At 38.6% G+C, this 22,585-nt stretch overlaps 1 protein-coding gene across 3 annotated transcripts in view; it reads right to left on the bottom strand.

Annotated features, from left to right (window-relative positions):
- AP3B1 (adaptor related protein complex 3 subunit beta 1) overlaps window positions 1-22,585 on the bottom strand; it is a 165,507-nt gene that overhangs the window by 29,767 nt on the left and 113,155 nt on the right. For all 3 annotated transcript variants that reach the window (XR_014025209.1, XM_081318391.1, XM_081318392.1), the window contains exons 23-24: window positions 8,808-9,039; window positions 7,606-7,690 (exon numbers count right to left, since the gene is read on the bottom strand). Coding sequence is in view for 2 of the 3 variants with exons in the window: in XM_081318391.1 (XP_081174517.1) it covers window positions 7,606-7,690; window positions 8,808-9,039 (317 nt within the window). In the remaining variant the exon portion in view is untranslated. The remainder of the gene's footprint in view (window positions 1-7,605; window positions 7,691-8,807; window positions 9,040-22,585) is intronic.

Raw genomic sequence — 22,585 nt, 5'->3', positions numbered from 1 at the left:
GACTTGGAAAAACAAAACTAATGACACCAGGTTCTATAGGAGATAGCCAGGCTGAGCCTGAGGGCAGGGTCAAAATGCGTCATCAGTTTGGAGTCACTATATTCCCACAAGAGACCTATCTTCAGCCCTCTGGGAATTTCATTTACTTTTAACTAGCACCAATTTATTTATTTATTTATTTATTAATGGGATTTATATCCCGCCCTATCTCCCGAAGGACTCAGGGCGGCTAACAACAAAACATATAATAAGTACAGAAATTAAGATAAAAATAAAATTAAAATCATCTGTGCAATAAATTAAAATTAAAAATTAAAAATAAATTAAAAATTGTAAATATAATTAAAATGCCTGTTAGTCCAGGTCAGCCAGGTGGAAAAGGAGTGTTTTGAGGCCGCGGCGAAAGGACTGGAGATTTTGGGCCATCCGAAGTTCAGGGGGGAGCTGATTCCCACAGAGAAGGCCCTCCCCCTGGGGGTCGCCAGCCGACATTGCCTAGCTGACGGTACCCTGAGGAGGCCTTCTCTGTGTGAGCGTACTGGGCGATGGGAATTCGTTCCCGGCAGCAGATGGTCCTGCAAGTATCCCGGGCCTAAGCCATGTAGGGCTTTAAAGGTAAGTACCAGCACCTTAAATTTCACCCGGAGGGCAACCGGTAGCCAATGCAGCTCACATAATTTACCTTGGCTGCTAGTAGATTCTTGTCTATAAGTAGTATGAAATTAACTTGCAGTATTTCTGAATACTAGCCAGGCTCATGTTCATTGCATCTGATAAGATTCTTGGTATTATGGTGTAGTTTGGTGTAGTGGTTAAGGCATTGGATTGGAAACTGCAAGGCCCTGAGTTCTAGTCCCACCTTAAAAATAAAGCTAGCTGGGTGCTCTTGGGCCAGTCATATCCTCTCAGCCCTAGCGAAGCAGGCAATGGCAAACCACTTCTAAAATCTTGCCAAGAAAACTTCAGGGACTAGTTCAGGTAGTTGCCAGAAGTCAACAATAACTTGAAGGTACCCGCTCCAAATGTGTTAAAATAGGAGAAAACCATTTTTTGTTGTTTTTAAACCCCTCCAACTCTAAACTCTAAGCTTAGTTTGAGTTGTGTCATTGGGTTCACATTGCTCAAATCATTAAAATGAAAACACCACTGGTGTCTGAAGCAAATTTATTTACAGTGATGTTACTCACAAACCAGTGTTGAGGAATATTGATCTTTCTTGTTTGTCTAATAGGAAAATAATAAACAATTACTAGGCAATGTTGGTGAAGGTAATCAGTTTTTATATATCACTAATACAGCAGACCTCCCAAAACATAAAGATGATGATATGCATAAAATCAATGTGTTATGCTACATTGCTTATATTCATCACTGCAGAGAATTCTGAAGCTTTCAGGGCTTTAATTCTGAAACTGAATTATTACTATATAGAGCAAGAGGCATTTGAAATGCAAACAGTCTGTAAAAATTAAAAATTTAAAGCATTATATTATTTAACATGAGATCAGTATAATATATACCCATAGCATAGTGACCTTTATAGTAACTCAGCACTGACACTGAATATTGTTATATGAGACACAGGAAAAAGGTAAACTTTTAAATACTCTTTTATAATCTGCAAGAATCTTACAAAATGTTGTATTGCACTGTGGTGCTTTTCCAGTCCCAAAGAAAATGGAAAATCTGGATTACATTTCAATGTAAGGATATAAAATTATATAATCTACGTTCTTTTGCACTGATAACTATAATTCCTTAGCTAGTTGATTTCTACATTGCTACTTTGAATTCAGCAGCAATATAGCATAGCCTAACTGCTACTTATTTTTATTTCAATATCATTTCAATATACTACTATTTGATGGGAATAAATATATAAATCTGTTAAACAAAAAACGAAACAAGGTGTGGGATACTTCTGTAATAGAATTCTAGCTTATATTATTTGTAGGAGTTAATTTCCTTTTTCAGTCAGTATTAATACCTTTATGCACTAAATCAGACATGTCAAACTCAAGGCTCAGAGGCCAGATCTGGCCTGCAATAGGCGTGCACACAGGAGGCACCAAGAGTAAGGGGGCTGGTGCGCAGCTGACATGTGATGAGCGCTGTCTTGCCCTGCAAGACCGCCACGAAAGTGGCCACCATGAAGTAGAGCAGCGTGCATAGCTCCAGTAGCAGTGCCACACTTGCCACCGCCTCTATGGCCTACTTGCCAGCCCAGCCTTGCCTACTGGTCCAACAGCCTGTGAGCACTTCCCTTTCACAGGCCGGCCCCCGTCCCGTCTTCCATCTGTCCCCACATAAGAAAGCCATGGCCACCGGAAAGCACTGCTACCCTCTCCCCCTCTCCTCGTCCTGTCCTGGGTGTGACAGGTGGGAGGCAGGGAAGGAAAGAGGGGGGAGGGAGGGAGGAAGGAAGGAAGGGCAAATGAGGAGGCAGGGAAGGGGGGAGGGTGGGAGGAAGGAAGGAGATGGGAATGAGTAGAAGGGAGGCAGGGAAGGAGGGAGGGAGGAAGAAAGGAGATGGAAATGAGAAAGCAATAAGAAGTCAAGGCAAAAGTACTGGGAGGAAACTGCTTCTTGCAAATTTTCTCCTCCATGCTTCCACAATCAGCTGTGTCATCCTGCACCTCCTGCTTTGCTGGGATGTCTGTGATTGGAAGAAGAATGTCTCCTTTGGTGTGCTGTGGACATGCACATGCACACAAACCATTCTAAGCTTGGAGACTTTTATCCACATGAGCTTGCAAACTGCCAATCATGCCTGGGTTTGGGGAGAAGGCCCTCTTCTTCCTCTGTGGATGAAAGTCCCCAAATTTAGAATGTGGTCTGTATGTGTGTGCGTGCACGTGTGGTGCATATGCTTGGCTGTCAGCAGTTTGGGGAGCTGAGGAGCTTGTGGGGCACTGAATTGTCCCCATGTTGAGTTAGCCAGTGTCACTTGTTCCATCCAGACCAGGCCGTCCCGAGTCAGCCGTGCCCAGTGAATGGTGTTGAGCCAGCCATGCCCACCCAGTCATGGCAACCTGGCTGTGACCACCCAGCCATGCCTACCCAGCCACGCCCACCTGGCTACTGTGAGTTGTCATAGACTTACAGGCTACTGGCCCTTTGACGGCAATCATAATGCTGATGCGGACCTCAGTGGAATTGAGTTTGACACACTGCACTAAATGAAGCCTGGCAGGCATGTCTAGCTGGGAAAAGGATCCTAGTTTGAAAAAGAAATGGATGCCTTCAACAATTTACCCAAGGAACTGTCTCACTCCAATAGGATTGGTCCACTCCACTTGTTCTAGCACAAGGGGCATGCTGCGGACTCTGTCAGTCAAACTATTCCAGCTGGTGGGGTCCATGGATCCCACCCATCATTGCCCTTGAGGTGACCTCTGCCTTTACCCTCTTGGCCTTCCATAAGAGCCTTAAAATTGGGTCTGCCAATGGGCCTGGGGACCCAATGGGGTGTTCCATGTTGGAGGTTGTTAGTGGACTAGAAAGAGCATCTCACCTCTAACCTATAGTATCCTGGTTTTTAACATATTTAATTTGGGTTTATATTTAATATTTTAATGTTACTACTTCTGTTTTTATGATGTGTGCAAGCCACCCAGAGTCGCTTGTTAGTGAGATGGGCAGCATATAAATTTAATAAATAAATAAATATCTTCAATAACATCCCCTGTATAGCAGTTCTGGTAGTTATAGAAAATAAAAATATTAAAAGATTACCTTTCCAAACTAAGATTGTAGAGATGTCCTCCCTTCAATTCTCCCCATTTGCACTGTTGATTTCTGGATCTTGGTAAAACAATTTCAGGTGTAGGAAAAGAACATCTATCTAAAATACAATTGTCATAACCTAGGCCATTCTTTTTTTAGTAAGAGCAGGGTTTACAGTTATCTGTGACTCAACTGTTCTTCCTTCTGAAGCACTTTAAATTTTTCCTATTTCCCCTAATGTGTACCAATCTGGTGTAGTGGTTAAGGCACTATGGCTAGTCCTACTTTAGGCACAAAACTAGCTAGGTATCTGAAGTCTAGTCAAGCCATTTAAGTTGAATATCTGGAAAATTCTGCCAAAGTCCTGAGTAAGCTGGCACCAATAATTTCTGGCTTATCATAATAGAAGAATGACACTGAGTCTGGATTGATTAACTAAGAAAAATAAGGTGACAGCTGGCTGGTTGGGAGGAAAGCCCTTCAGAGATAAAATCAAGACAGTCATCTCTGAAAAGACAGAACAGAACAAGCAAGGCAGCAACTTGCCAAGTTGATGAAGACCTTTAGGGAATGTAAGATGGGAGAGAGTGATCTCAAAGTCACAGAACAACTGTCACATGGTGCTAGGAGGAAAACATTATCCTGATACATGCATATATGGATTCCCAACAGATAGTCAATGGCAATACATTGGTAAATATCCTTAGGGCTGTGGAAAGACTAAAAGAAAGGATAAATAAATGATAACATAAAACTGACCACCTATTTTCACACTAAGTATCCCACTGACAACAAAGAGCAAATAATTTACACTGGGTTATGTTTCCTAAGACGAAGAGCAGATTTTCATTCATTCATTTAATACATGGCAGTGATTGCCCTAGAAAAATGCTGCTTTACCACATGTTTTATCTGTTGTTTGGACAAGCTATGGCTTGGACTAGGAAATTTAAATTTCCCTTTTCTCACCTAATAGATGAATAAAACAAGCAATAGTAACTGCTAATGACAGGTCATACAAGACTGAAGTTTCATATTTTAAAGGAAAGGGAGATGAATAGCATTTGCCTATTGATTCAAACTTTCAATCCACAGGAAGTCACTTGATTCAGAGACTGAATCTTGCTTTAAGTGATTTCTATTACTATGATTTTTGGCAATAAATGACAGAAAAAGAATAACATGACTTCTATAGTACTTTATATTTTCTAGTCTAGTAATTATAGACACAGAGGCTGTTTTAGGGTTAGAAAGCACAGGTGAGATACTGTGGACCAGATATCCATATGTACAATTTGAAATCTGCGATGAACTGCTATAACTAAGCTTAAGAGCCATACAAAAAAAGCTGTTAAAACATAGTTTATGTACATAGCCTTCCATATTTGAAAGAGAAACTCACTATCACTAAGGACTCCTTGAAACCTGAGCAGGCAAGCATTGCACATTCATTTCAAAAACAGGACTAGTGGCTGCTATAGTAGCACAGTTAACATGAAGACATGATAGGTAATCTTACTAGAATCAATGTTGGAAGGGCAATAATGGTAAATGGAACTGCAGGTCATAATCAAATGTGGTTGTGTCAAAGTAAGTTAATGTGTTGAATGTGATCCTGAGTGGAAATCATGTGAGTGATGCACCAAGGATGTCTCAAGATAATAACTAGTGCTATCCATTCAAAGGGAATAATAATATAAGCAATAAAGCCCAAAGTCCATCTCATTTCCAGCTCCAAGAATGGTCATTAAGTGAAATGATGTGATATGACATAAATATTATTCTTGATCTGGTCTGTGAACAATACTTAGAACAATGCTAAGAAAATGGAGATTCCTGAAAATTTGAAGAGAATGGTCGATAAAAGATTGAAAGAGAACAGTTTGGTAAGCCATCTGTGCAATAGTTTGACAATTGAGGAAATTATATATTTGTTCTCCTTTATCCTAAAAAGGGAATGCCTTCTTAAGCTCTCTACATAAGACTGTAATAGTATAGGATGGAGTTGACTAAATGGGTTAATTAATTGCCAATGGCTTTATCCAAGATAAGTGTAGAGGAATCCAGCATTGTTGGATGTAGTTAATACAAGAGCAGTATGGATGACTCTAATATGTATGTTGGCAGAAATTGCTATGATTAATGATGATAATGATGATTCATTATGGCTCAGATGCTTCTTCACATGAGAATATTTTGTCCATTTATGGAACAGGGTAGTTCCAACAGCAAGGGAATGGAAGGATTCAGAACTAAAAGTGATGGAATGAGATAATGAAACTCATGTAGAGATCACGTTTAGTGTTAATACCACACTATAATGCCTTGGTAAGACCGCACTTGGAATAATGCATCCAGTTTTGGTTGCCACAATGTAAAAAGGATGTTGAGACTCTAGAAAAAGTACAGAGAAGAGCAACAAGATGATTAGGGGACTGGAGCTAAAACATATAAAGAATGGTTGCTGGAATTGAGTATGCCTAATTTAATGAAAAGAAGGACTAAGGGTGATATGATAGCAGTGTTTCAACATCTAAGGGGCTCCCATGAAGAAGAGGGAATCAACCTATTATCCAAAGCACCTGAAGGCAGACAAGAAGCAATGGGTGGAAACTAATCAACCTAGAACTAAGGAGAAATTTCCTGACAGTGAGAACAATTAATCAGTGGAACAACTTGCCTCCAGAAGTTGTGGGTGCTCCAACATTGGAGGTTTTTAAGAAGAGATTGGACAACTATTTGTCTGAAATGGTTATAGGGTTTCCTGCCCGAGCAGGGGGTTGGACCAGATGACCTCCATGGTCCCTTCCAACCCTATTATTCTGTTACACTGTAATTAAACTTTGCCCACATTTACTTTCCTGTCCTCTGTAAAAAACATTCCACATATTCTTACATTTTCTGATTTCCAACTTTCAGGTAATACATAAGATTCTCCTTTAATCTTGTACAGGTAGTCCTCAACTTAGCCTGCTTAGTCATTCAAAGTTACAATGGACTTCTCTGAGGGTATCCCACTTATGACCTGGTTCTGAAGTTCCAACAGCCATTCCCCACAGTTACATGACAGTTTTACTGAGAACCCTCATTTGCTTCTGGATCTTGCAATATCAGCCCATGGTGAACCATTGGTTTGCTTCAGGTGGTGCTCGCTTAACAACTGCCACAAAAAAAGGTCGTAAAATTGGCCATAAAATCACATGAATGGCCTTATTTATAACCATTAGGACTTATGAGCTCTGTTATGGTCATAGATCCAGTGCTACCTGTACTTGCAGTTTTTTCTCACAAGCTCTCAATAAATAATTCCCCCAAGTATGTAACATCTGGCTGAGTTAGCTTAATTTACTATCTAAAATTATAAACCTTTGTGAAGCTCAGCAACTCACTGTAGAGGTTCTTCTTATTCTTCTCCAGAAAGACTTGGTACTTGGTACATCTAACAATGATTACTGCATAAAAATAGTAGATTGCACTTGAAAGAATGGCTCTGAAAATGTTATTTGTATATTTTAGTCCTGCCTTATGGATTAACGCCAGCTGGATGACTTTGGGCCAGTCACTCTCTCTCAGCCCAACCTACCATGCAGGGTTGTAGTTGTGGGTAAAATAGGAAGAGGAAGGAGTATTAGGTATGTTCACTGCACTGAGTTATTTATAAAACCAATAAAGGCAGGACATAAACATAATCAAATTAATAAACATCATATGACTATGCTATTTTTTTTAAAAAAATAAAGATAGAAAGAACTTTTGCACCTCAAAATTGAATATACTGATCAACCTGAAAGATAATACATTAGCATAGGATATCAATGTTATTCATTTACGCTGCATATAAATAATTTGTTTTTGAAATGCCATTATAGAATAACTTACCATAACTGGAAACTAGCAGCCTGTGTAGAATCACAGAAGTCAATTCCTACTGGAACGGTAATAGATTTCCCAGGTTCCAGGGATTCTAAGAAACACAATGTTGTGAACATTTCACTAAGCATTGAATAAGTTTCAGAAAAACCATCCTATCAATATCTAATCCTATCTATATTTATATATTTCTATGTGTCTGCTAAAGTAAGTTATCAACAAGAAATATGAGCAAATACTTAAATAATGTCAATGTATAGAAGCTATCTTTATTTTACTTTTGCCTGATTTAGCTTTTGAGATTTAAAATGATGTTTATTTGTCAAGGAAAATTACAATTTGAATAAACCATCTGTCAACACCCTGAGAAGCTAAAGGAAGATACATTTATAATTTTGCAAGCCTGTATCTCTATGATATATATCAGAGATACTATTAGGGCATCATTAATGTTTTTATAACCATAGAAATTAATTAACTGCTCAATTTTAAAAAATGAAATATAGAAATATGGAATATGGAAAAGGAAACTACAGAGAGAGATGGGAAAATTGTCACATGGTTTAAAAAATATTTTAAACAACAGATAGCAAGAAAATAGTATTTAATACCTTACTAGGTGGGGAGGAGAGGAGAGATGGGGATGAAGTAGGAAAAGTTCTATTATAACTGCAGGACTCCGCTATGTTTGAGGGTATAATCCAGAGCATTTTAGCACTGCTATTTGGTGCACGCGTCTGTTCCTAACGAGAACCCCCAAATGACAAAACATGTGCTAAAGGCTAACTCTACCCTTTTATATTTGTCTCATAATATTCTGTACGTAAAAAATAGAATTTGCATCATGATGTCATACCACAAATTTGTATAAGGACCCCTGTAAATAGCTTATGCTATTTACCTTGCAGTGATGTGCTATTTTATATGAAACTACTTTCTAAAAATGTACTACAAGCTTACATCTTAATCATGCCTGCTCAGAAAAGAAACTGTTTAGAAAACTTATAAATCAGGTCAGATTACAAAATATTTCAATGGCATTGCAAATATAATCATGTCCTGCATCATAAAACATTCAGTAAATATAAAATGCTAATTAAGTCATGAACTAAGTTGATAAATACAATTGTGATTTTTAAAAACCATCCAAATCAGTACTTTTTAATTTATACAATGATGTCGAGAGAGTTTTAAGATAAGAATTCAATTACCTATTGAATTAAATGCATGCATTCTCATGCCAGCTGGCAGCTTCTTTTCACTTAAGTGGATATTCTCTATCTTTTGGTCTGTGGTGTTAGTCAGTGTCACCTGTACAGATACCATCTGATCACTGTAAATGCATGGATGTCTTGAGAAGTGATAATTGGCTGCTAATCCTTTTCCACTCATTCGGTGAAGGAGTTCATGAGATTTCATTGGCACAAAGAAAGGTGCACTGACCTGTTATATATGAAAAACAAATTTGTAATTATAGACTACTAAATAATTGTGAACAATCAAATATGCCCTCTGGCCACCAGCCAACCCCATGGCTATCTGTTCCTCTGCACTTCCCACACAAGGCCGCAGAACCATGTTTTAACTACTTTTTGGAATGCTTGGGGAGGGCCTTTGCCTCACCCCTGAGGGGAAAATATTCTACAGAGTGGGGGCAATGGCAGAGAAGGCTCTCTTCCTAGACCATGCCAGTTGGAGTTCTTTAACTGTCAGGGTCTGCAACATACCCTTCCCTGCCTGATTGGATGGAATGGGTCGATGTAAAGGGACAAGGATAGCTCTATAGGTTGCTTGGCCCCATCAGACAATATTACATTCCATGTGCAGCTAGCATTTCATGAAATTCTGTTTTACTTGATCAGACTGAATATTATTCTCAGTTGAAATATCTCTGATATTTTTAATAAGAAGCAGAAAATTATCAAAGCCATTTTAAAATCACAATGGAAAACCATTCCTTTTGACATTTTGGAAGACCTTAAAGACCTGGCTATGTTATCCTAGGGGCTTCCCAGGAAAGATGGCTCCATTGCTGATCTGGTTATTCTTATCCTCTCTTTGCCTAGGGTTTGTAGCTCTGTTTTTTTATAATGTTTAGCTGTTAAAGTGTTTTTATATCTTTTATATGGTTGCTTTTATATGTGATTTTATCCGCTTGTTGTGCAGCACTCAGTCGCCTTTGGTGAGATAGACAGCTATATAAATTTGATTAATTAATAAATAAAACAACAAGAAAATAAATGTCAGAGAGTCACTGGCTTCCCCATTGACTTTGCTTGCTGAGACTTTCTGACAAGCAATATCAATAGAGAAGCCAGATTCACTTAAATCTGTGTTACTTCCTTAACAACTGCAGTGGTTAACTTAATCCCTGGGAGGTTCATCTGAGCTTGCTCGGGAGTTCATGGCTTCCATGACGGCCATGGACCTGACGCAGGTAATTTCTGAGCCAACTCATGAGGGAGGCCACACCCTTGACCTGATTTTCTTATCTGGACGGTGGTTGGATGATCTTGGTGGGGGCTTTCCATTTATTATGCCCCTGTCATGGACCGATCATCACCTCCTGCGGCTGGTCTTCCATTTTGCCACCCCCCGCCGTGGAGGTACGGAGCCAACTAGATGGTACCGCCCCAGACGCCTAATGGATCCTGAGAGATTCCAAGCGGCGCTGGGGTCTCCACCTGCCTCCATTGCTCACAGCTCGGCGGATGCCTTAGTGGAAGCCTGGGAAAGGGCAGCCACTGAGGCACTCGACCGGGTTGTACCCTTGCGGCCCCTGACCCGGCGCAGATCCCAGCGAGCTCCATGGTTCTCCGCGGAGCTCCGGGAGATGAAGCGTCGGAAACGGGGCCTAGAGAGCTGCTGGAGGTCCAGCCGATCTGAACCCGACCGATTGCGGTTAAGAACCTACATTAGGTCTTATCTCGCTGCGATGAGGGAGGCGAGGTGTAATTACTTCTCCACCCTCATCGCGTCCGCAGATAATCGCCCGGCCGCCTTGTTTAGGGTGACTCGCTCCCTTCTTAATCAGGAGGTGAGGGAGGATCCCTTGCAGGGTCGTGCCGAGGAGTTTGGTCAACATCTGTCGGATAAAATCGCTCGGATTCGGACCGGTTTGGACTCCAGCTGGGCAGAGTCTGACGATCAGGACACGGGCGGTCTTGTCAATGTTATCTGGGAGGAGTTTGATTCTGTGACCCCTGATGAAGTGGACAGGATTATGGGGAAGCTGAGTTCCACCACATGTTTATTGGACCCGTGCCCTTCTTGGCTGGTTTATGCAGCTAGGGAGAGGACACGAGGCTGGCTCCAGGCGGTTATATCTGCTTCTTTGAGTGAGGGTTGTTTCCCCACCATCTTGAAGGAGGCGGTGGTGAGACCTCTCCTCAAGAAGCCTGCCTTGGACCCAGCTGTATTGAACAACTTTCGTCCAGTCTCCAACCTTCGCTTTCTTGCGAAGGTTGTTGAGAGTGTGGTGGCGCATCAGCTCCCTCTGGTCCTGGATGAAGCGGATTATCTGGACCCTTACCAATCGGGTTTCAGGCCCGGGCACAGCACGGAGACGGCATTGGTCGCTCTGGTGAATGATCTCTGGAGGGCTCGGGATAGGGGGTATTCCTCTGTCCTAGTCCTATTAGACCTCTCGGCGGCTTTCGATACCATCGACCATGGTATCCTGCTGCAGCGTCTCAGGGGATTGGGAGTGGGAGGCACGGTTTTTCAGTGGTTCTCCTCCTATCTCCTGGGACGCTCGCAGTCGGTGTTGGCAGGGGGGCAGAGGTCGACCCCTAGGACTCTCGCTTGTGGAGTTCCTCAGGGGTCGGTCCTCTCGCCTCTCCTGTTCAACATCTATATGAAACCGCTGGGTGAGATCATTCGTGGTTTTGGAGTTGGGTATCATCAATATGCTGATGATACCCAACTTTTTATTTCGACCCCAAACCACCCCAGTGATGCCCTCGCTGTGATGTCCCGTTGCCTGGAGGCGGTTCGGGTCTGGATGGGGAGGAACAGACTTCAACTCAACCCTGACAAGACTGAGTGGCTGTACATTCCGGCTTCCCGAGACACCTGGGATGTTCCACCTCTTTCTATGGGGGGTGAGCTTTTACCCCCTGTGGATAGGGCTCGCAACTTGGGAGTCCTCCTAGATTCACGACTCACTTTGGAGGATCACATAGTGGCCGTGACTAGGGGGGCTTTTGCCCAGGTTCGCCTGGTGCGCCAGTTGCGGCCCTATCTGGACCGGGAGGCCTTGTGTACGGTCACTCATGCGCTCGTGACCTCTCGCCTAGACTACTGTAACGCTCTCTACATGGGACTTCCCTTGAAGACTACTCGGAGGCTCCAACTGGTACAGAATGCGGCCGCGAGAGTTGTCTTGGGAGTTTCCCGGTACTCCCATGTTACACCTTTGCTCCGTGAGCTGCATTGGTTACCAGTTGTCTTCCGGGTAAGGTTCAAGGTTTTGGTTATGATCTTTAAGTCCCTACATGGCATGGGTCCGCGATACCTCGAGGACCACCTGCTGCCGGCGTCGACTCCCCTCCGCCCTGTGCGCGCCCACAGAGAGGGCCTCCTCAGGGTGCCTCCTGTCAAGGAATGTCGACTGGTGGCCCCCAGGGGGAGGGCCTTCTCTGTGGGTGCTCCGGCGTTATGGAACCAACTGCCGGTTGAGCTCCGGATGGCATCAGACCTCCGATCCTTCCGTCGCGGGTTGAAGACCCATTTATTCGAACTAGCGGGTCTGGCCTGATGGGGGTACTTGGGTTGTTTATAGGTTTGTTTTATTATTCTGGTTTTAACTTGGGCATTAATTTAATTATCTTTTAATGTTTGTACTGTTGTTTATATTTATGCCCTGTGAACCGCCCTGAGTCCCTTTGGGAGAAGGGCGGTATAAAAATCTCAATAAATCTTAAATCTTAAATCTTAACAGCTGTGGCAAGAAAGGTCGTAAAATGGGACAAAACTCACTTAACTACTGTCTTGCTTAGCAACAGAAATTTTGGGCTCAATTGTGGTTATCAGTATAGCATAGGGCACAGGTCTGCAACCCGCGGCTCCGGAGCCGCATGCGGCTCTTTCAGCTGTCTCCTGCGGCTCCCAGTCCTCTGCCATGTGCAGTCCAAAAAAAAAAAAAAGTGGGACTAAAAAAGTTCAACCAATCAATTCAAATATGCAGGGTAGGTGCATATCTCGCCTTGGCTCCACTGTTCAGTCAAACCCTGTTCTGCGCATGCGCACATGTACGCGCATGTGCACACATTTTTTGTGGCTCCCAGTTTTTCCTTTTGTGAGGAAACCGGTTCCGAGTGGCTCTTTCACTGTTTCAGGTTGTAGACCCCTGGCATAGGGTAATGAATATGTTATTTGACTAAATAAATATTTTGTTAAAAGTGTTTGTAGAGTGCTTCTTATTTGTACAAAGCCCAATGTGATTTACAATTGCAGTGAAATGGTTATATTAAATTGATTAAAAATACTAATAAGTGCAGTGGAAAAATAAACCTTAAAAAATGAGTTTTCATGAAGCAGCTAAAACATCCCAGTGTGCAGGCTTGGTATATTGCAAAGGGAAAATAACGGAAAGTAATTCCAAAAATATTGAGATTCTAGTTCTCTGGGCTTGGTTTTTCTTGCAGACATTTCATTAGTACACTAAGTTACATCATCAATACTCTGGCATAGGAAAATGAGATCTAGTGGTTGATTATATATAGCAGCTTTTCCTACCAATCCTATTTGGATATGGGGGTATTGTTTTTCTTTGATTGCTCTTGCTTGTCTGGTGCTGTTTCCTGCGTCTCTGATTATCTAAGCTGTATAGTACTTTAGCATGAATTATGGTACTCAAGACAATTTTCAACTGACAATGGATGGAACTGTTTCTTTTAGGACTGGTTCAAATAGCACAAATACAGGACTTAATGCATTAACATGCATTTAGTTATACTATGATAACCAACAACAAATCCCACTGACATATGGTTAAGAAAATTGCCTATATACTTTTATATGTTTTGGGAAAATAACTAATCAATTCAGTAGACATATTAAAGAAAATCTATGTGTCTGTAGATATAGAGACAAGCCACACATATTTTATCAGTTTATTACAGTAAGCAAATAAGCGTGGAATGAGAGTGCACATAACTGTCTACTTAGTGCTTACTGAAACATTTATAAGAGCTGTTATCTCACTAATAACAGACAGACAGCATACAATTTTAGAAAGGAAAAAGCTTCATATTTTCAACACTTCACTAAAAAGCAACTGAAGAGTGTAAAATGAAAAATATTCTGTGCAGTTAGCTGGTAATGGACCATATTATCAACTCAAGTTAGATTTATATGATACAAACTAATCACTAATAGTTATTTTATGATATGGCATGTCTGATTTTTAGGGGTAGATTTAAGATTAAAATCATAAAATGTTTAACGCCACTGCTTAAGCTGACTGAAATATAGATTAAAAACAAAAAGAACATGTACAATTAAAAGTGCTAAACTCTGAGATAGTTTTGCAAAAATATGCAATCCAGAAGTCAAGTGAGGGCAAATTAATGTGCTGCAATGAAAAAAGTCATCTTGCAAATTAGTTTTGGAGCTGAATTGTATTATAGCTTTCTGTGACCTAGCTATATATATAAAAGCATTCCAAAACTTTCCCCAATCTTATAAATTTACAAAATCATTCCAGATCACTTATCTTTATGACAAAATTCAGAAAATATTTTAAAGTTTCAGAATCAAACAGGCCTAGAGTTTGTATTAGCATTACAAACACAGAGACAGAAACTGACACAGTACTACTAGCTTAAAACATTGTGTCTTTCTGCACAAGAGTTAAGGATTCCAAAAGTAAAACACCTGAAATAAAAAAGGACCACATTGTACAACCTGGAACCACATGTTCTACCTACCACCTAGGGGAAACCCACTAAGTACCAGTTAAATTATCTCTTGCTGTCTTCTCTGGGACTGCAAAAACATAATGCTAGCAAGCATATATACATGCCATCCACTCCATTGGGCTTGGCAGATCAGAAGTTGAGAGACATTTATTTCCCTATATAGTTATTTATTTATTTCCCTATAAAGTATTGAACTGATGTAAAAATTGAAGCTTAAAAAATTACATTTCTCTCTGTAGGTCACAAAGTATTCATTATTACTTGTGCATTCAGAGACTTAATTCATTTTCTCTCAGTACTTTGAATATTTAAATGCATTTTTAATTAAAATTACTACTTTTCCAAATGAAAATATTATTGAATTGCAAATTTGTTCTGTTGAGTCATGCCCAGAAAGTTTTGTTTTAAGTACAGGTTATAGCTTTTCATATGGTTTTATCATACCCATATTGAATATATGAAACTGTAAGAAAGTGTTATCTGACTCTCTCCAATATATTAATTGCAATTAAGTTATTGTTTAATATCACCAAACTCCCCAAAAAAAAGATGGATGATCTTGAATATGCTTGGATTCAAATTCTTGGGTAAGAATAAACCAGCCGAGAGTGTTTTTTAGACCAAACTGAAGTAATGCTGGTCAGTAGGACATCTGTTTTAAGAATTTAGATTCAATTGGCTTTTGAAGTGGTTACACTACACACTTAGGAGGGTGTTCCTTGAAACTATACTACCAATCTTCAGAACTCAATAGTTGTTTCCACAACTTGATTTTGTGTGTAACTATTTGCTGTTCTTACATCAATATGAAATAGTCACTTATGCTCTGGCCATTACTGTAATGCATTTAGAATGTTGCAATGCCATCTATATACAACTCCTTTTAGAAGTGTTGAGAGTTTGAACTGGTTAAATGTGTTATCTAGACTGTTTATTCTTGCTGGCATCGTGTTCATGTCACTCCAACACTGGAAGTTCTACAACGGCTCACAGCTCTTTTCTGCTCACAATACATAGTGCTGTTATTATAATTTCAAACATTTCAAACTTGAAACTGCTTGGGTCTTGACTATATGAGGGACTTCCTGGTTCATGATGAACTACCCCTATTACTATGATTTATGTATTAACATATAGAAATCCTGAGTATAATCAGCATTCTGATGAAATTCCAATCCAACTCTGTAGTCCTAACAGAGTAGGTTAATACCGCTATTCAGTAACAAAAAGTATACTATAGGCCATCACCATCCCTTTTGTGGCCCTTAGAGAATCTCTCAAAATGCTACACAAAGCCAATGGCACACCTGTAAATGATTCAGAGTTTAAGGTCCTTTGAGTGGTCTGCTTATATATATTTTGTCCTAATAAGGTGAAATTGAAATGATTTAATCATTATTTAGATCAGCATGCTAGAAATGATCAGTACGATATCAGAGAAACATAAAAAGAATATAAAAATTTTAGTGTATTCATTAGTCGTACTTCGTATTTGTCACCAAAGAAATTGTCTAAAATTTCTTATAAAGGTGAATGCCCTTTAAAGGATCTAGTGGCTTGGGGTTTTTTTTAGATCCATTTCTGAACTTAGAAGTACAAGAGGCACCCATTATTATTTCAGCTGATATGACATGTGAATGAATTGGTTTCACTACAGTAGCCCATGCTGCAGTGACTCTTTGTCATGTATCATTCCCTCTTTCTCTCTCTTGTATTCAGTACTGTAATTCTTAAAGGTTTGTGAACCGTTTTGAATTTTCAGTATTTCTGCATAAATACAACTTAAAGTATTATCTGTTCTCCACACAAGTCCTAATACTAGATAAAGAGTACCAAGTGAAATATTTAAGCATCATTGTGTCTCGTGTGTGTATGTGCACAGACGTTATACAGTATCCACATGCTGAAACTTCACCTTGCACAAAATACTGTGGTAACATTACTGATTGGAATTGGATAATATGGATACAACATACAATTTATTTATTAACTTCACTCAAAGTGTTGCTTTCAATTTCTAAAGTCCTTCACTGCTTGGGATCACAGTGCTTGAAGAAACTTCTCATCCCATATATCCCATATGTTCGTGCTCATGCTTTAATATCAATATATTTTTTAGAAAAATCTGAAGCAGTATGCAAAAAGTTTCAAATAAATATTAGACTTTCACCTGGGTTAAAATAATCCATTGGGTAAAAAACTCCATATTCATATATTGATTTCAAAGGAATACTTCTCCAATATAACTGTTAACCTAACATCCCATTATTTATTATTATTTTTGTAAGCAATCACTAAGCTGGTGATTACAGTGTAGCAAAAAATAAGCCACTTTCAGGCATCATTTAAAGAGCATGGTGGAAAAAAGAATTAGTGCAGATGTAATTATTATGATTGGTTAATTGTGTGGGATCCATGATTTAATCATTAGACCCAGTAAAGTCAATATTACTTAAATTAATCATTCTTAAGTATGATTAGGCCTAGATCCAACTTTCATTTATCAATTTGATCTTAAAAACTGTAGCAAAAAGATGTCATGCTCTTGGCAATGAAAAACAAGATTCTCACAAACCCTCTCCTTTATTTAAAAGAGAAAAGAGATGACGTTATAGAAATCTTGATAGCTGATACTTTTACTTCAGCTCCTCATCTACATTAGGTTTACTAGGAACTTCTTATTTCTCTTGCTACAGCCTTTTAATAGACAGGGAGGTACCTATTTGCCTGATGATCGAGGAATGAGAAATATTTTGAAATATTTTGTAATCTGTCATCTACCCATTCCGGTACTGAAAAATTCACAGCAAGACTTATCTAAATCTATGAAGCTATTATAGAGCTCACACACTGATAAAAATTCCAACATATTTTGAGATATACATTTAGATGAGGGACATTTGGAATTCCTCATAAAAACATCATATCCTTTACATATAACTGTCAAGGCCAATCATAACTTACCCAAAGCAAACCTGAGTTTCATATTTTTATAGGACACCTTCTATCACCCAAGATGGTCACATCTTAAATGTAGCATTGGATTGCAGCAAGTTAGCATGTTTATACCAGTGCCTATGAATTTTATACAGCCCCAGAGATTTTTGTAAGTGACACAAGAGAATGGTGCTTTGCAACCTGTTACCTTTTCTTCCTTGCCAGCTTATTAAAGAAAAGACTTTAACCCATTTCTCAAACTCCTAAAATTCAGTTGGATCCATGAATCTGATAGTCAACAAACAGTGGCAACAACAAAAACCCCTTTTATACAGGCAGTGATATGTTCCAAGAGCAACTTACATAGTTTAGAGGTAATATGCTGTACTATGATATAGGAACTACAGACAAACACTCAATTCAGAGCACAATTTTGTATATCCAGAGGGAGATATTTAAATCAGTGCATCTGGTTTGTTGCAGGGAAAGATTATGCAATATTTTGTATGTGAAATTATTAGTGGTATATTAGGTAGAAGACAGGAAGGCCTGGAGGAACATTGTCCATGGGGTTGCGATGGGTCGGACACGACTTCGCAGCTAACAACAACAAAGGTAAATATTATTCAAAAAGACCAGGACTTAATTATAAATGCAATCTATCTGGTGCCACTGGTATTACCAATTCTGACTCTAGTAAATATAGGCCTATACTTATGAATACATTTCCTTGAATTAAGTTTGTACTTTGCCACTGACCATTATTTTAATTTCACATTTTTGTTTGAATTCTTTGCTTTTACAAGCACCATAAAGGTCTACAGGGGAAAAAGCTTCAAGCTGCATATTATCTCTACTGACAAACTCAACATTTTATGAAGAGCTTCTGCTCACTCTGACATCTCCTTTCCTTTTGTAAATAAGAAACAATTCATTTTGTAGCCTTGACTTTAAAGACCAGCCTTTTCACTTTTTTTTCTTTTTCTAAACAAGTGACAAAGAACAAGGAAGCTGATTGAAGGGGTCCATTATGTATCAACTTAAAGAAAGGCAAAGTGATTGATGAAACTAGCAGTCACCTTCACTGCTAACTACTGCACCTGTATCCTTTTTGTCAAATGACCTGAAAATCCTGCTGACAGTTTCACATTCACTACAAGGATACACTGCAGTTTTGAATACTTCTATTTGCCTTCAAGACTTCCGTTATAAGTTTTTAGAACCTAAATTGGGTTTTCAAACTTTTCAATCATACATTATTGAACCTCCATTTTCATGGGTAACTGCACAAACTGCCTTGGAAGAACTAGTACTAGTAGGCGAAATGTAGCCTTATCAAAATTATTTAACATAGAATAATGCAATACCTGCTTATTACATCAACAAAATACTTTATCTACAAAAGGTGTTAATTTGAGATAATTACTGCGTGGACTCTTTTTCTATTTCTTAAAATCCCCAGGTAATAAATTTAAAGTATGCAATATTATTTTTAGGTTATCAATAATTATTTGAATTCATTATATTTAATTGGATTACATAGAAAACTATCAGGGTCTTTCTGAATAAAAGATTTGTTGTTCTTCTAGTGAAGAAGGCAGAAGCCATTTAATATATTTCCTCAATGTGGGAATCTAAACTACCAATAATTCTTCTGTTCTATATCCCATTAGGAAAAAAGTGGATTAATATAAACTAGTTCAAATTTCAGCAAAGAGAAATCCACAGCTGATTAAGACAATGAACAGTAGTTTTTTCCCCCCAGTAATGTCCTACATATGAATACAAAATTGAAAGCTGCGCCTACATTCCTTTTTCGCCAAATTTGTAATGAAAAGAAGCTAGCATGTGTTTATGACCTAAATGCCTTTAACCTAGAAAACCTATTAAACCAGGAGTGGGGGGGGAGATGACTTTTAACCTGTGAATGGAAGAGCAATTGATTACCTGCTGATTAAGCCAATTAAAACTTCTATTATTAACAAGTAGTTAATGTTTATTTACTAGAATCACTTTTTATACAATTATTAACTCTAGGTTTTTTCCTTCATATATAAAAAGCTTACTTAATACATTTATTACTAAATTCAGTACTATGTTCTTTTTATTTTCTTTTAAAATCCACCAGGCAATAGGATACTTGAGAGGCCAGAAAATCTCCAAAGGAGCTGGTATGTTCTGTGTGGGACACAGCACCATTTCCTCTGGGCATTTATTACCTGTTAAAAACCAATCTTTTGGTGAGTGGCAGTTCAGGGTTTTTGAGAGCAAGCTGCAATATTTCTTCAGGTCTGCAGAGTCATAATTAAAGCTGAACTGAGTGGAATTGGAGAGGGAAGGTCAGCAAGGTGCCGTATGAGAGATGAGGCTGGGCTGATGGGCACCAAATGAACAAATTATGATGGGCCCCACTCAATGTGATGAGGTCAAATGCTTGTTTCTACCCACTGACAGTTCAATTTCCCTGCAATGTCTCTCGGTTCTCTATGAGCTAATTATGAATGAAAAGTTATCAACTGCCTGCACCAAAAGCTACTTAAATACCTTTTCTCCAAGCTTTTAATGTCAAAATATTGTAAAGAACAGCAATTGGGCCAGTTTTTGAGCCAAACAATGCTTGGGTTTATCTAAATATCAAAGAAAACCCTCATGTTTTTGTAAGTTACAGAATATATGAGACATGTTTACCAGCTGTTGCCTGCTTAGAAAAAGTATTAATTTTATAAAGCAAACCATTTCCATAACAATAGCAATATTGACTTCAAATGTTTTTGGTATCACGGGCTGGATAATTTTCAAAAGTGCTCTATCTTTCTTGGGATGATGCCATTGAATTACTATATTTTAAGCATCAATACTCCTACGTATCCTAGCATACAAATGTATTAAACAACTGATTACACACCAGTCAATTTGTTTGATCAAAACTTGCTTTAAGAGACAGTTTTCTATTATTTTCTTTGCAAATGTTAAGAACAAAAGTTTTTAACTGTTCTGAATCCTATGACATCTGACAAAATAAAATTTCGTCAATGTTAAGATGTCAGCAGGAAATAGATCATTTAAAAAGATATACATCTATTGAAAATATTTTCCAAGTTACTTCAAAATGAATTGAAAAATATATCATAGATAATTACTGCTTGAACATAAGATTTCCCTATTCTTTAAACTTTGTTATGTACAGGCCAGGTACACAAGTTAAACCATACTCACACAAAAACAGGTCTTACAATAACCAGCTATTTTACTTCCCTTTATCACAATAAAGCATTACTATCATGAAAAGAAAAACAGTTGCAAGAATCTTCTAATCCTTATATTTATTAGCATCATATCAAGTATGTTTCAAAAGCTAACCCATTAATAAGAGTAAATACAGTGTTGGGTTTGTGTGTTAGGTTTGACTATTCTGTTTTAACCAACCTTCTTGGTTTAATGGCAATCATTGTTTTTTTTTTAACTGCTGTCAGTGATTCTCAAAGTATCAGCTGATTGCTGAATTTAGAGAACTATCTTGTTAAACACAGCTGATCAAGAAATATCACAATAAAATTATTGTTGTATCATCTTCATCTTTAAGTAGCACAATTAACAGCAGAGAAATACAGTTCATTCATTACAGAACCTTTCAGGAAGTTGATTTTTTCTAATTCTGATTGTAATTGCATTGTTCTAATATTGTATTATAAAGGCAGCTGCTTGCCTATCATTTGTACTTTCCTCGTTAATCCTGACTCAGTGAATTAACCTTTAATTACTGCTGTTAAAATTGAAATGAGCCTCTTGTCTGACTGGGGCTGCCCCCTTTCAGTGCATGATTCTGATGAAAATTTTTAGGGTCAATGAATATGTCCCATGTCATGTCTGATAGATGCTAAAGATGTGAGGACGTAAATGTTACCTTAGAAAGATGTGATTGAAATTTTAAAGAGACTACTCCTATTGACAAAAATGTTGGATCTTCATTTTCCAAAGAAAATATCAACAAGGATAAAACAATGATGAAAACTGCATTTTTTACATTTTATATCAAAAATATTTGAAAGCAGTCTTGTACTTAAATTTGCTATGACTTATATGTGACTATATATAAGTGAATTATCTGGAAGAATAAGGTAGCACTACTATCCTAATTTCATATAGATTTATGTTTTCGGATACGTATAAACTTTAAACAGAAATATATTGAGAACAACCCTACTTCAGTAAATATATTTCCATATGTAACACTTAAAATTTCTGATGTTGTCAGAATAAGGTTCAAATATAAGCAATCTTAATTCTATTAATAACTTTGTTAGTATAAGCAATCTTAATTCTATTAATAACTTTATGTTAGTTAAGTTGGGCCTTTTTAATTTTAAAAGGATACAAAAATTGGAAAGGTATTGTAACAAAACACAATAGTTTATAACTTGAAGCTATAATTCACTTGAAGAGAAATCACTCCACCTGACAAAGGGTTTATATGATTCTAACAACTGCAAGTAATTCTCCTTGTTATGAAAGTTAAGTCATATTCAATAGAAGGTTTATATATAAGGATCTGTGTCCATATTGTGAGTGGTAGTTGCTTTGGATAGCAAACCAAATCTAATGAAATATACCATATAGATTTGCTCTTGATTCTACATTTTGTACTGACGATTTTCAATGAGCAACATTACCTAAAGTATTAGAACAGCAGTCCCCAACCTTTCCAGCTTGGTGGCCTGGCCCAGTGCGGGGGAGGGGGACGCGTGTGAGTGGTAGTTGCATGCGCACACAGCTACATTTGTGTGAGTGGCTGGCAACTGCGCCCGCCAGTCACACAAATGGAGCTTTGGGCACAAAGGAGGGTGCTTGCGCTCACACACAAAGCTCCACTCGTGTAAGCGGCAAGCACTAGAGAGCAAAGCTTCAGTCACATGAGTGGAGGAGTACTTGTGCTTGAAGCTCCATTTGCACAAATGGAGTTTTGCGCACAAGCGTCCAAGCCACAGCTCATGCAAGTGGTGTTTCACACACACATGCTTGCCCCTCTCTCCTGTGACCCGGTTTTGAACAGGCTTCAGCCCAGCATTTGGGGACCCTGTATTAGAAGACTAATTTCTTGCCTTAATTCAAAAGAATATAATTTCAAACAG

Source organism: Vipera berus (genome assembly GCF_964194415.1).
Source record: "Vipera berus genome assembly, chromosome: 2".
In the NCBI taxonomy this organism is placed as follows: Eukaryota; Metazoa; Chordata; class Lepidosauria; order Squamata; family Viperidae; genus Vipera; species Vipera berus.
The sequence above is the reverse complement of the archived record's forward strand: the minus strand, read 5'-3'. Positions and strand labels throughout refer to the sequence as shown.